Source organism: Staurois parvus, unplaced genomic scaffold (genome assembly GCF_062004578.1).
Source record: "Staurois parvus isolate SC_StPar_1 unplaced genomic scaffold, SC_StPar_1.0 ptg000294l, whole genome shotgun sequence".
Lineage (NCBI taxonomy): Eukaryota > Metazoa > Chordata > Amphibia > Anura > Ranidae > Staurois > Staurois parvus.
The window spans coordinates 12,214-28,369 of NW_028318090.1; the positions used below are offsets into that span (position 1 = coordinate 12,214).

The 16,156-nt window shown below is 41.1% G+C and overlaps 1 protein-coding gene across 1 annotated transcript in view; it reads left to right on the forward strand.

The window, feature by feature from the left end:
• Positions 1-448: 448 nt before the first annotated feature.
• The window catches only part of ARL15 (ARF like GTPase 15), a gene marked incomplete at its 5' end in the record, with an annotated part of 253,639 nt that continues 237,931 nt past the window's right edge, over positions 449-16,156 (forward strand). The window contains 2 exons of the mRNA XM_089682681.1: positions 449-599; positions 7,946-8,005. Of these exons, the coding sequence (XP_089538807.1) occupies positions 449-599; positions 7,946-8,005 (211 nt within the window). The remainder of the gene's footprint in view (positions 600-7,945; positions 8,006-16,156) is intronic.

The window sequence follows — 16,156 nt, forward strand, 5'->3', positions numbered from 1 at the left end:
AAAAACTGAATAAATCCTAATAATGCAAGAGACCCATAGCTCAGTCACCAGGTTCAACTTAAGAACTCCCAACCCCGGCACCACCTGCTTGGAGTTTGCCTGTTCTCCCTATGACTGCGTGGGTTTCCTCCGGGTTCTCCGGTTTCCTCCCACACTCCAAAGACATGCTGGTAGGTTAATTGGCTCCTGCCTAAATCAGCCCTAGTATGTGTATGTATGAATGTGAGTTAGGGACTTTAGATTGTACGCTCCTTGAGGGTTAGGGACTGAGGTGAATGTACAATATATGTAAAGCGCTGCGTAAATTGACGGCGCTATATAAGTACCTGAAATAAATAAATAAACTCCTCTTTAGTTGCTATGGATTATTGCCCACCATTCCTCCTTGCACCATGTTAAATGCAACTGTTCCACCTGCACACTATGTTGCTAATGTCACCTTCTTTATTTGCAGTGTTTTCGAGCCCTCTGCTGTAAGGGTCCTCCACCACCACGCCCAGAATATGATATTGTATGTATAGGTCTCACAGGATCTGGCAAGACAAGCCTTTTATCACATCTGTGCAGTGAGAGTCAAGACAACATTGTGCCTACCACAGGTAATTATGACTACAAGTTTCGTTGTCTGGACACATAGTTACAGTCAAGTCAGTCATACTAAATTACAGAATTTGGATCAGCCAGTGTGGGTGCAGGAGCTTGATCATTAATGTATATGGCCTTTGGCAAGACCTGTACAGTTGATTGTAAGCTCCAAGGAGCAGGGCCCTCCTAACCCTCTTGTATTGTTGCTGTATTTTCTCCCTTTATATTGTAAAGCGCTGAACAAACTGTTGGCGCCATATAAATCCTGTATAATAATAATAATATGTTGGGTTCCTGAACCCAAATTTAGGGGCATACATAAAACCATAGAACAAAGTTGTAATTAGTAACCATGTCATCATTTTGTCATGTATTTTAAGTGTTACTAAACCCTGGCCCCTGCATTCACTATATCTGGTCTCCCACAGTACACAGAACATGGAAATGCAATTATTTTAGTAAATATAAACTGCTAAATACCTTTTTCTCATCAGCAGTTAGAGCAGTCTTGTGACTTCTATCAGTGTTCAGCAGAGCACTGGTTAAAGCTTGTAGGGGAAGTTTTTCCTTTCTGCTATGAGGATGCAAAACCCCTGACCTCTGTCTGGACAGTGCTGATTGGCCCTGTGCTGATCACATGCACTCTCCCAAGACAGAAAAAAAACTCTAGCAATACACACTAAACTGAGCATGTACAGAATGGCTACAGTTTAGTCTGTCTTATCTTAGGAGATAAGACATGGACATTTGAACAAGAGCAGGAGCAGAGAAGTCAGGATCAAACAGCTTTTTTACACAGTGCAGAGGATTAACCCCTTAGGTTTCACAGGGAGTACAACAAGCATGCTTTACTGCATATACAGACTGATTTTACTGTTGTGGAGTAACACTTTAAGTGTACATTAAGGGACGCAGGATGAAGTTACTCAGTTCATTGGGTTATGCTGCTGCTGCCTTCAGGAGATTGGACAATGAAAAACAAAGATGTAAGGACAGCCTAGTATAACCACTCCCATCATATCTACGTTTTCGTTAGTATCCTAGAGGAATGTACATCTCTCCCCTGACAGAAGCAAAACCTTCTCTTGATGTTTTACCAAGATTTTTTTCTAGCAACATTCTACAGTTGCTGTAGAGCCAGAAGGTGCTCATTTTGCAACTTCCTGGACCGGCTGATTCTTGGCATGAAGACCGTACCTAGACCCTGCTGTTAGGGAGGCATGTATTGCTCTCTTGAGCATTGGGCTTTGTTGAAGGCAATCACATATACACCTGTGTGTGTTAGCTGCAGAGCCCTTTTATAGGTCCAAGGCTGTGCTGCACCTACTGGTGAAGGCCTGTCTTTGAAAACTCTCTAGGAGGTATGCCTGCTTGCAGGCTGAAGATTGTGTAGAAGGGGATTTGTTCCCTGAGCCTTACCCAGCACTCTCAAGTCTACACTGCCTCAAGGGTTAACATCTGAGACAAGTGCTATGCAGAGCAGTGTTGCACTGGTGCTTAGTTGGAATGGGTGCTACGACTCTCTTCAAATGTATTGCACATGCCCATCTTACAGAGCGCTTGTTTCCATTACTGCATTGCATGTCATTGCGCTTGTACTGGGTCATTCCCTATGGTATGCACGCTTTTGCTTTCTTAATGTCTACCACAGTCTGGACTACCGGCGTTCTTACTTGGGATCACACAGATTCTCCTAGTTTTTGCTCTGCTGTGACTAAGATCTCAGACCGCTGGATATCGCTGCGTGCTTCAGCAGTCAGTTGTAAGTCTCCCCCCCCCCCCCCTTTATGGGACCATTTAGTACATGCTTGGCACTGTCAGGTCACTAGCACAGAGGGGAGCGGTCCTGCAGGCCCTCCTGATTCTCAGGCTTTTTTTTTTTTAAATATATATAATCAATTTCGGGTAAAATATGTATTGAACACATCACCATGTTTTCTAGGTAGATATGTTTCTAAAGGTGCTATTGAAATTAGATTTTCACCACAAATTAATATCAGCTGGTCCAGTCTCAACTGATGGCCTAAAAAAGGTGTCATGCAAGAAACCTCTCATGATGGGTAAAATCAAAGAGTTCTCAAGACCTTTGCAACCTTATTGTTGCAAAACATACTGATGGCATTGGTTACAGAAGGGTTTCTAAACTTCTAAATGTTCCAGTGAGCACTGTTGGGGTCATAATCTGGAAGCGGAAAGACCATAATTTCAACATAAACTGGCCATGACCAGGTGCTCCTCGCAAGATTTCTGGCAGAAGAGTGAAAAGAATAATCAGAAGAGTTGTCTAAAGAGCCAAGGACCACTTGTGGAGAGCCTCAGAAAGACCTGGAATTAGCAGGTACAATTGTTTAAAATAAAAAAAAAAAAAAAGGTAATGCACTCAACAGCCATGACCTGTTTGCACGCTCACCATGCAAGACTCCATTACTAAAGAAAAAAACATGTTGAAGCTTGTTTAAAGTTTGCTGCACAACATTTATACTAGCCTGTGAAATACTGGGAGAATATAGTCTGGTCAGATGAGACCAAAATTGAACTCTTTGTATGCCATAATACACACCATGTTTGGAGTTCAAATGGCACTACACATCACCCCAAACACCATACCAACAGTGAAGTTTGCCATTACCGTATGCAGAAAATCCGACCCACACCATGTTGTTACCACCTCCAAACTTCATATCATGGAAGGATGAATGGAAAAATGTACAAAGAAATTCTTGATAAAAATCTGCTGCCATCTACCAGGATGATGAAGCTGAAATGAGTGTGGACATTTCAGCAAGACAATGATCCCAAACACAAAGCCAAGGAAACTCAATTGGTTTCAAAGAAAGAGAAAATAAAGCTGCTAGAATGGCCCAGCAACAATGCAAGAAACACCTCTTGCATATGTCTTTGGTTGGGGAACACCTTTTTGGTGAATCGCAGAACAAAGGGTTATCACCGGGGAAGAAGAGTACCCTTTTGCCCCAGAAAAAAGGCAAAACCTCACTGTGAAAAACCCTGGGTCAAAATGGGTCATTCTAATTGTTCTGGAAAGGGAAAGGCTCCAGGGTATCTGTTCACTTTCCCCAAGGTCAAAGGAGGCATCCTGCCCTATTTTGGATATGAAGGTTCTCAACACCTTCCTCCAGATACAAAATTTTGCATGGAATTAGCAAAGTCAGTCATTGCTTTTCTCTATCCAGGATACCTCCTGGCCTTTTTAAACATCAAGATTGTCTTCCTGGCACCTTTTGCTGTGGGTACACATTAACAGTTTCTCTTCTGGCCTTTCCACTCCACCCCAGGGCTTCGCCAAGGTACCTAGTCCCTGCACTTGCTTTGCATTGCTCTTCAGGGCATCTTGAAAGTTTAAAATCTGGTTGACCTTCTTCTGAGGTTGGCACAGCCTTTATTAGCCAATGTTCAGCGGACTGTCCAGACCCTACAAAGGTTCGTGTGGATACCAAATTTCCTTAAGTAACTGCTGGGTCTATCATTGCTGGGAGTATGAGATTGTTGGACACAGCTCTGTCCACAGGGCAAACTCTAGACTCACACATTCCAGCTCCACAGTCCAGAAGTCTATTAACCCTCCTCTTTTACATGAGGGTTCTGGGCTTAATGATGGCTTCTTTTGAAGTGGTTCCATTGGCCCAGTTTCACTCTAAACCATTGAAACTCTAGATGTCACACACGCCTGACCCACATAACCAGATTTTCTCTCGCCTGGTGTGTCACACATTCAGAGGACTGAGAAAGCCTGTCATGCTGGGGAGGGACCTTAAATACTCTCTTGGTGCTAGGGGTGATACTGCTGGAGGAAGCTCATCTCTCAAATATATATTATGGAGCTCAGAGTGGTTCAGTTACCCCTTCAATTACCCCTTCAATTCAATGTGATCCAACCAAGATTTAAACATTAAAATGCCACTACAGTGGTTTACATCAACCATCAGGGAAGAACCAAAAGTCTTGTAGCCCAAAGAGGAGCAGATCAAATTCTGGTTTGGACAGAACATCACATTTCAGCCCTGTCCACTGTGTGAGTCCCAAGCATAAGAAAATTGGCAGGCAGACCTCCACAGCCACCAAAGACTGGATTTTCATTCCAAGATGTTTCAAGCCTTCTTTCTCAGATGGGGGATGCCTGAAATGGACCTTATGACTTCCAGGCTCAACAGCAAACTGAGCAACTTTTGTTTTCGGTCCAGGGAAGCTCTAGCCTTTTGCAGTGGATGCTCTGATATATCTATGGAATTAGTTTGGCCTGGTCTATGCCTTTCTTCCTCTAGCAATTCTCATAGAAACTAACTGAACTAGCCTAGGCAGATGTGAGGCAAGGAAATTCCATCTCAGAAAGTACTTTGTGGGTTTGTGGGATTAATCTTGTTTCATTTCTTGAGTTGTCAGGATCAACATTTGGCCTTGAGTGCCATCAAGGGTTAAAGTGGTTGTAAAGGCTTAAGGTTTTTTACCTTCATAAATTCTATGCATGAAACTAAAGAAGAACCTGTGTGCAGCAAACCCCCCCCACCCCCAATACTTACCTGACACCCATCGCAGTCCAGCAATGTGCATGAGAGCTTTGGCTCTCTGTGGACTCTCCTTCCTCATTGTCTCCTGCTGCTGTCAATCACAATCAGTAGGTCAACGAGGAGAGATGAGATGGCGCCGAGCTGTAGCTCTGTTTGTGAATGGACATGCAGAGCAGTGGCTCGGCAGTAAGCCTGCTTGGGTGCCCCCATAGCAAGCTGCTTTCTGTGGGGGCTCTAGGTAGGAGGGAGAGTACAGGAGCGCTGATGGGAGACCCTTGAAGAAGGGGCTTGGAGCTGCTCTGTACAAAACTACTTCATGAGGCAGGCAAATATGATTGATTGTGTGCGTGTTTTCAAATTGCCTTTTAATATCACTTTAAATCTCAGCCTCTGACATTCATTTTCAAGACCACTTGCATCTCATTCCTTAGTGAAACCTTTGTACAGTGTGTCCCTTACATTGTTCCCCCTGTGTGCCCCTCTGTGACACCGTCTCGTTTTGCTGGTTCTTCGAAAACTGCCCTTTAAACCTATCGGGGATATTCTCCTGTCGACTTATACTAACAAGGTTGCCTTCCTCATTGCCATCACCTTTGTGAGGCACATTTCTGTGTTGGCAGGCCCAAGGCCTTTTTTTCTCTCTTTCCAGGGTGGTGTATTCATTCATCTTAACCAGAACATTGTTCTTTCTTCTCTATGTCCTGCTTCACAGCATCCAAAGGAAATCTCCCTCCATTGTCTGAACAAGTCTATCAGTTACAGTTCCGTTAGACAGTCTGACACCTGGTTAGCCCCTGTAAAGGACCGTTTGTTCCTTGTTTACTGTCTCAAGATTGATTCTCCAGCTCCTCATTCAAGCCTATAGACTTAAAGGTATTCTTCACCTTTACCAAAAAACTGCCTATGCAGATAAGGGACCTCCTGTAGATAAAAAAGAAAAAAAACAAACTGTGCAGTTTTGACTAAAGTTGAAAAAACTCTTGCTATAAGTGTAGGCCCTTTACATATCTCATAAAGCTTGACTGAAAATAATCCCAGATATTGGATTTCCTCATCCTTGCTTGTTGCTTGGATATTGTAAAGACACGCCTAGCTGTTAATGATCACCTCCACAATCACAGAAGTGAGCTTGTTCTGATTCAAACCCCTTCACAGTTTTCTCTCCCCTGATGCAGTAGCTCTGAGGTCAAGATGTGAGAGTTCGCTTCTTTGATGGTGGATGTAAGCAGTAATAACTCAGCGAGTCTTAACCCCTTTCTGCCGGCCCTTTAAGAAATTCTAAATGCCGGGAGGCAGATGCAGGCATTCCGATCATATGACCGCTGTGATTGCAAGTAGGCATCAGGAGCTTTCCGGTACCCACCGGTAACTGTATTGGGAGTGCGCAGGGCACAATCTGTCATTATAGGAATGTTTATATTTGGGATGCATATATGCGGCCTCTTGGGGTTAAAGCCCACCTGCTAAGAGGCCGCATAGGTGTACGGCCAGCGGGAAAAGGTAATAACTTACTAGCAACAAGGCAGGACAGGGTGATGCAATCTCTGGGAGTTTTACAGTCGGGCATCATGAGGTATGTAAATGGCCTACACCTATAGCAGGGGCAATTTTTCAACTTTGGCCAAAGCTGTAGAGTTTGTTTTTATCTCCAGACACCCCCTCATCTGCATTGGCAATTTGTGGTGAGCTATGCCTTTTGAGGTTAATGTTCCACCTTTCCATGACAAAATGCAATCCACTAGAGCAGTTAGCCCCTCACGGCTTGCTCAGCGTAGGCCATCTGTTTCTCAAAATTACAGGGCTGCTACTTGGTTTTCTGTTCACATGGTCGGTTTTCCCAGGTGGCTTTTGAGGCCTCTTCAGATGCTGGCTTTGATCGTAGGCTCTTCATGCTCTGTTGAGCCCCCTCTGTCAATCTGTTGTTTTTTTTATGGGCCCGTTTGCGTTTGGATGTCCCAATGTACCTGAATTACTAAACCGGTGTCCTTTACCCCTGTAAAGATTTTGCCATAAAAAATCTTTTATTGCTTTGCTACAAAACACAGGCATGATGGGAGTGGGAGGGGTTATACTGGGCTGTCCTTATAGCTCTGTTCTATCTTCTGAAGGCAGCAGCATCACCCAATCTACCTGAATAGCATCATACTGTGTTTCCTAATGTACTGTAAGAAACGTTTTATGGTAAGCCAAAAATCCTATCAAAAATCCTTTTTTTTTTTTTTTTTTTTTTTGGTTTGCTTTTTTTAAACCCTCCTGCTTAATAGTGGGCAGTATTTATAAATAGTCTGCATAACTAACTTCTGACATTTGGCATTATAGGCCTCTCTGATTAGTTTCAGAAGGCAGAAGTCGTGCAAATGCAGAAGTCATATCAAAGTGTTCAGAAGAGGGTTTTCTGACAAGTAATGGCAATAGCCATTTTTAGGATCCTTTCACACTAGCAGCAGTGTTTACCACCCCCTTTAAAAGTGATCTGCAGTGAATTAATTTTCAGAGGACACTGAAAAGGGGTTTGCAGACTTTCAGGAGGCAAACCTTGCATTGCAGGATCATAGCGCATTTGCGAGCCAACCATTTGGCTCACAGTTGCAGTGTGGTCCCATTCACTTACTTTGCAGAGCTTGAAAATCTGCAAGTCCTACTAAAACTGGTGCAATACAATGCAAAGTATTGCATTGTAATTAGGCAATCAGGGGGCGCTAAAAACATGCCTGTTTTTACCACCCCCTGGCCACCCATGTGAAAGGAACCTTAGGCAAGAGCATTGACTTTAATACAGAATGATCTGTTCTAAGTTTGTTGTAAATATAAACTATAATTATTTGTTTTCTTTTTAGGTTTTAGTATAAAAGCCGTTCCGTTCCATAGTGCCATTCTGAATGTAAAAGAACTTGGAGGTATTGTACATTTAATTTATGTATAGATTTGTGCTTTTTATTGGTTTAAAAGCTGATCTCCAGATTTTCGTGAAGTTTAAATAGTTTGTTTGGACCAAGCTGGTCCTGACTAACTATTGCCTTCACTATGAGATGCAGCAGCTGGGCGCGCTGTATAAACTATATATAGCCTCTGCTGCATTCAGTGTACAGCGCTTTGTTCTAGCACTCAGCCAGTCAGAGAATGCTTTGTATTCATTCATAGAATATAAAGCTCCTTGTGAAAGGCTGGGCACAGCTCAGCTTGACTCCGTTTCATTCCCCTCTACTGCCGGAACACAGTGCTGTATATTGTATGTAGCTGAGGCTGCATACAGTTTATACAGCGCACCCAGCCGCTGCATCTCTTAAAAACAGTAATAGTTCCTGAGGATCAGCTTGGTCCAAACAAACTATTTAAATTTCACTAAAAGCTGGAGATTAGCTTTAAGGTTTTGCTTCTGACTGAAATATTACATTTTGAAAGTTATGTTGTTTTTGACTTATTCAAATAACTTTATGAATTTCAATGTTCATCTTTATAGCCTGCGTGTGCTTTATAGATAAAGAAAAATGGCAATGATTCAAACCAGTGCCTTGTGTCAGCCTTAGCACAAACTTTGTAGAGGCAAGAAGTAATAAAGTGGATGTTCAAGTGATATCAAAGGTGAAAACAAAAACGGCAAACATGTCATGACTACTTGCTCTGTGCAGTGGTTTTACACAGAGCAGCCCTGATCCTCCTCTTCTCAGGCCTCCCACTGGCGCTCCAGGCCCCTCCCTTTTGCCAAGTGCCCCCCCCCCCCACAGCAAGCAGCTTGCTACCGAGCAGGCTCGCTCCCGAGCTGCTGCCATGTGTGTCTGTGCACACAGAGGCATGGCTCAGCCCCACCACCTCCCTCTTCTCCTTGGCCCACTGGCTGTGATTGACAGCAGTGGGAGCCATTAGCTTAGTCGTTTTTTTTTTTTTTTTTTTTAAGCTTCATGCATAGAATACATGAAGGTAAAAAAAAACCCTGAGCCTTCGCAACCACTTTAAGCTAAAACTGCTGTGTTTTTTATTTTTTATTTTTTTTTTCTTGGATCGAGTGGTAAAGGATTGGAATTCTTGTCTGGTTCGTACTGCTGTTTGGGGCTGTGTTAGAGATTTACCTTCACTTTCTGTCCTGCTGATTTTTTTGCTCAGACAAGAAATGAGGGGTAAATCTGCAACAAGAGCACAGACTGAATAAAATAACTCTTTATAGATTTAGCCCTTCGCCCACTCTACCCAAACTAAGAAAAACTGACAGTTTAAAATGACATAATAAAGGAACACAAAACCTGACGGAGGCTCCAATCCCCACGCAATCCAAAACTGCAAAGTTTTGTCAGGAGTTGGTCTTGCGTATCTACTCCTCAGATTTTTTAGCAAGTACCACTGTCTACTCTTACCTTCTGGGGGACTCCTGCAGTAAAATAGCCAGCGGAGGACCACCATACAGGTAAGAGCAGGAATAAAGAAAGCGAAATAGGTAGAAAGCAAAATAAGGCATGAGTGCAAATGTCCAAGGAACCAAATTAAAATGAAATATATTCATGTGTAACGGTTATCTTTTTGTACAAGATGAACATTTAGGTAAAGGAAAACCTCTGTTTCTCATGAATCTCTATTTTATCTCATGAGTTTTTATCTCCACCTGGAACAGATCCTTTTTCTGCTTTCCCTGACAGATACCTCACAGAAACTCTGTCAGCACCAGCCATAAGGCAAATACTTTACAGAGCAAAGATCTGTGAAATAATCTTTAAAACTTGACTCTTCTCCAACAAAACATCAGAGCTGAGAATGTGCTGCCAACAAGAAGCAGGGCTTTATGGTAAACCATTTGCCAGCTATGAAAACATGTAGGTTGCAACACTCTGCCCTGTAAGTAAATGCTGCTTTGAAGCGCTTAAGTATTCCATAATTGATTCAGTTTTTTTGTTCAACCAGTGGGTTTAATGAAAAAACTGTCGGATTCCTCCATCCACACACTTGATGTGGATGGGGGAATCCTCCCACTAAATCAACAGATTTTTTTGTGCTTCTCACTTGAAATAAGATGCTTCAATAGTATACAGTATTTCTTGTGAAGAAAACGAGCATCCAGGAGCCACTGGGACTTTGAGTTCATACAAAACACTAGGAGGACAAAACCGTTTTGAGAGTTCACTCGGTGAGGTTAGGCTGCTCACACCAGGTAAGCTACCTTGCTGTGGGTACTCAACATGTTACTGAAAAAAGAAAAAAAAAAGCAAAAACAAGCATGCACCAATGGAAAGTGTGCCAGACCAAATGATTCGACTTCAAATTGGCTTATTGGTTCTGGGGGCCAGAAATAAAAAGTTCATCAAAGCTTCAGTTTAAATAAAAAATCTTGACTAGGGCTTTCCTGTGCTTATTTTTTAAATTTATATATTTAACAGACCAAAATGAACAAATAAGAGCCGTTCATTGTGAGACCCTATTCACACTGATATCAAGCAAAATCACCGTGATTTTTGCCCTCGCTCCAAAAACGTTCTGCAATAATGATAAATCGCACAACGCCTGTTCGGGTGCCATACATTTGTAATGGCACCAAAATGTGTTGCGGTTCTGCTACAATTGTTGCACAGAGCTTGTCGCCCAACAGAAGCTCCCGCTGCTTTTTGAGCATCAAGCTTTGTGCGAAATGGTTTACCACTCAATTTATTGCTTGACAGTCGTGGCAAAACCGCACTGTATTCTGGTGCTATTGAAAATGTTTGGCAACCAAACAGGCTTTGTGCGATTTTGCCATTCTTGCAAAGTGTTTTGGGATCGTGGGCAGAATTGCAGTGATTCTGCCTGAGATAACAAATACCCAAGTGTTAACAGGTCCTTAGGGTTTAAAAACACTCTAAGCAATACAGCTAGGTCACATTCTTGTCCTCTTCAGTGACTGGACAATGAAGGAGCTGCAACAGAATTCTGCTTTCTACATTCATCAGCGTGCTCTTTGTTGGCACATGTGTTTGCAGCCCTCCTGTTTAGTTGCTAGACATGGCCCTCTTTTTCTCCTAGTCCGAGTTCTGCTTTACAGGGGTTACAGAACCCTGATGTCAAGTCCAATTCAAGTATATACCCTAGTTGCGTGTAAAAGAAATGTATTTTTAATTAATGACTTCATATAGAATAACTACGTTATATGGTGTTTATTTTTTAAATAATAAACACCAACATTTATTACAAATTGGTAAGATTGTCAACACAAAGCTGATCATTTATGACGCACCAGATTTGGTACTCCATGCGTTCACTGCATCGCCTTTAATTGAACTTTATTCATTGCATCCCCTCATCTCATTTGAGATTTGCTCGGCCTGGCTTCTTACAATTCAGTGGAGTCAACGTAGCTGCAGAATGACCACCCCTAACACTGGAGGTCTCCATTTCCAGTAAACACACATCACGTGTCACTTTTCACTACAACCTGCCTGACCTCTCTCAGGGAGGAAGTTGTCACTGTTGTGGCTGAGAGATCTGCTAACTCCATGAGGGAGTACTCTGGGAAATGAGGAACTGCTATGAAAATTACCAACTGCCAAAATAAACTTGTCAGGGTTTTGTGGTCTCAAAGGATTTGATGAAATATATATATATATATATATATATATGTGTGTGTGTATGTAGTGTGTCTGTACAGTACTGTGCAAAAATGTAATGCAGGTGTGAAAAAAATGCTGTAAATTAAGAATGCTTTCATAAAACAGAAGTGCTATTTAGTTTCTTTTTATCAATTAACAAAATGAAAAGTAAATGAACAGAAGAGAAATCCAAATCAAGTCAATATTCGGTGTGACCACCCTTTGCCTTCAAACCAGCATCAATTCTTCTAGGTACATTTGCACAGTTTTTGAAGGAACTCGGCAGGTAGGTTGTTCCAAATTTCTTGGAGAACTAACCACAGATCTTCTGTGGATGTAGGCTGCCTCAAATCTTTCTCTCTCTTCATGTAATCCCAGACAGACTCCATGATGATGAGATCAGGGCTCTGTGGAGGCCAGACCATCCTTTTCAGGAATCCTTGTTCTTTTTTTTTTTTACAATTAAGAGGTTTTTCTTTCTAATGACATCGGCTGTATGTTTGGGGTTGTTGTCCTGCTGCAGAACACATGTGGGGCCAATCACAATCCTTCCTGATGGTATGGCATGATGGATAAGTATCTGGCTGTATTTCTCAGCATTGAGGACACCATTTATCCTGACCAAATCTCCAACTACATTTGCAGAAATGTAGCCCCAAACATGCACAGAACCTTCACCATGCTTCAGTGTTGTCTGCAGACATTCATTGTACCGCTCTCCAGCCATTTAGCAAACAAACTGCACCCTGCTACAGCCATAAATTTTACATTTTTACTCAGTCCAGAGCAATTGCTGCCATTTTTCTGCACTCCTTTATTTTCATGCATGGTTGAATCACTTAGCCTTGTTTACATGTCCTATGCACAAAAACGTTGAAACTGGGGTGCATATAAATAGCAGCAGGTGCTCTAGACTGATAAATCAAAATTTTAAAAAGCTTGGCTGTAGTAGGAGGCAGTTTGTTTGTTATCCAACATTACCTTTTCAATCTGCAACAATTGTAATTTTCTGTAATATTCAGTTCAATGCAATGTATGATTAACAAAAAAGTGTGTGTGTGTATGTATGTGTGTATGTGTGTATATAGATATATATATATTATGAAAAAAAACAAAGTATTCCAGTGGTGCATAAATCCAGTTTATCAGTGTACAAAATATTTATAAAAATACATATATAAATAATGTGAACAGTGAATAATATAGAATAAATAATATCGTCCACTTAAACAATATTAATAGTGTGAAATAAATAATATTTTCTGTTATTCCAAACAAAAAGTCCAAATAACTCCATCAAACGATCACCACGTGAGAAAACTTGTGCCAAAATAAATTAAATATAACTGTGTGGTGCTCTCCTCTCAGGTGTGCACTCACCAAAAAGTGTTATAATATTTTTATAAATATTTTGTACACTGATAATTGATTTATGCGCCACTGGAATACTCTTTTGAAGTTTTTTTTACATTATGTTTATTATATTTCAAAGTGGCAGCGTGGTGTTTATACACGGACAGGATTTAGTAAGCATATAATTTTAATTTTGTTTGTGTATATAATTTTTTTTTAATAATTATACTGCCTCCAGAGACAGTAAGAGTGGTAAAGTTCCTGTTCCAGAGTTGCAACAGGAAATGAGGGGAATTTCTATTTTGGAGAGGTGTCACATGAACAGGTGTTCCCATTTGAGGATTTACCCTCCCCAATGGAGCACAGACAGTAATAAATTACGCTATGATTTTTTTATTTTTTTTTTTTGTAAATGGCACAGCAGTCATTCACAAATCTGTCTCCTTCTTGGCAACGTTGTTGGGGTTTGGGTGAGGTTGGGCATTAAGGGAATTTGTTTGACCACTCTGCTTAGAAATGGGATTGCCTTGAACAGGACCAAGTGCTATATGTAATTGGTCCCCTAGGGAGTTAAAAAAAACAAACAAAACCTCCATGATAGATCTTCTTTAAGCTCACCTGTATAGCCTTCATCCAACATATCCATTTACAGAGTAGACTCTCACCACAAACCACACATTAGCTGTAATTTGATGCGGGCATCTCAATACAAGTGTTTTCAGGTAATTAAACGGCTTTGAATAATAATTGTGTAATACATAAAGGCATAATTAACTAGCGCTGACTATAAACAGCCCAGCTTGATGGCCCAGTGCAAGGATTTCAAGGGCTGCCTTAGAGGTTGATAATTAGCGTTTCTGAGGTGTTCCACCACATCTGTAAGATTGGATTGAAAAAGAGGCAAAGTACATTTTGAAGTGGACCTTTTATGATGCAACGTTTATTTTTGGTTACATGTAGAAATGCTGCTTTAAAGGCTGATTTTTTTTATTATTTTTTAAATAACAAACATGTCATACTTACCTGCAGTGTGCAGTGGATTTGCACAGAGCAGCGCCGATCCTCTTCTTGGGTCCCTTGCCAGCGCTCCTGGCCCCTCCCTCCTGCCGAGTGCCCCCAAAGTATGCTGCTTGCTATGGGGGTACCTGAGTAGGCTTGCTCCCAAGCCGCTGCTCTTTTTGTTCATTCATGCAGAAAGTTTGGCTCAGCCCCGCCCCTGCTCTCTCCTTATTGGCTGACTGGATGTTATTGACAGTATCAGGAGTCAATGGCTCCCACTCCTGTCTCAGCCAATGAGGAAGGAGAGACCTCAGAGAGCTGCTGCTCTCGTGCACATCGCTAAATTCTAATAGGGCTCAGGTAAGTATTAGGTGGGGCTGGGGGGGATGCTGCGCACAGAAGGTTTTTTACCTTCATACATAGAATACATGAAGGTAAAAAAACCTCGAGCCTTTACAACCACTTTAAGAAACTTTGGTAAAATTATATCAGAGAAGCATGTGGACAGGAGCATATTTTTCATCTTTTATATTTTTTAACTTATGAAATACTTTGTATTTTTATAAGCAATTTGAATTTAATATTTAGAATGCAAAATGTACAGTTTGACTTAAATTTTTGTTTAGGATGCATTCTATGCATTATACGCCTTCAGGTAATATGAATTAATCCTTCATTTCATTAATTTGTTACTGATTACATTTAAACTTAGGTGTGCAGCATACGCATTTATCTTGGCTTTGTTCAAGGTGCTCCCTGCTTTTTACTTCTTACTTAAGAACTGAGTTCAGTGTTAGCAAAGAGTACAGAATGTCTTGATTTGTGCTGGATTTTAGCCACATCGTTGAAAAATCTATTTTTTTTTTGTGGTCCATAATCAATGCCTTCATTTATGTTCTTATTTTGAGATGGTTCACATATTTAATAGCAGTAATGACAGCCCAGCTTTGATAAAATTTCTGGTGATAAAATAAAATCAGTTTCTAATTTGCAATAGTGGTTATTCTGATTACTCAAGAAATTCAGACCAAGCAGAAGTTCTGATATTAGTGTTGACACATGGCATCTTGGGTAAAAGTGCTAAGCCCATCACACTGAAGTGGTTGGAATATTTTGTATGGAAGGCTGTTTGGGAAGACTGTTCCACTGTGTGTGTTGAACAGGGAGCGCTAATGAAGTATGACATGCTGAAGTATTTTGAAATAATTTGTAACTGTCTGGAAATTTGCCATCAGTGATTCTGTGCTAATGAATGCAAAGCCTTAAGTGTTAGGTTACTCTTTGATCTTGTAGACAGAGACACTAAGGCCAGTATCCTGGATAAATACTCCAGAGCCACACTCCGAGATGGAAGGTGCATAGCTATTTAAAAAATGTTTTCCAACTGTTTTCCAATGTAACTGCGTGAACACGTTGTCCCTTTGATTTAAGCTGGACATACACTAATCGAAAATCAGCTGGTTTAGAACAACTAAATTTCGACCAGTGTGTGCTATTTCCAATCGTGTCATCGACTTCTGTGAAATGGATATCCTGGAAAATTTTCCTTGATCAGTGGCTGCAACCAGTGAGCCTTAGCTGCTGATCGGTGTATTCTGAATGCAAGGGAGGGGGGGGAATCCACTATCTGCCTCGTTTGTGGAGATGGAGGAATCCGTTCCTTTTTATCTATTTATCTTTGTTCAGCCCACTAGCTGAAGCAAAAGAAATTAAAGTGGGACCTTCAGGCTATTTGTCAAGTTGGCTCTGTTTGAATGGTCTCCCTCTTCTTTAATAGAAATTGAGTAAAAACAAAAATACATTTTCATCTATAAATACCTTATACAGTCATAGTCAAAAATATTGGCACCTTGCATTTCTGTCAGACAATGCGCCACTTTGACCAGAAAATTGTTGCAAATACAAATATTTCAGTATTATGTTTATTTTATTTGTATTGGTATGACACAAAAAAGTGGAGAAAAAAAATCCAAATCTGACACATTCCACGCAAAACTCCAAAATAGACTGTACAAAATTATTGGCACCCTCAAGTTAATATTTGGTAGCACACCCCTTGGAAAAAATAACTGAAATCAATCCTTTCCTGTAACCATCAATTAGTTCCTTACACCTGTCTACTGGAAGTTTGGACCACTCTTTTTTCGCCAA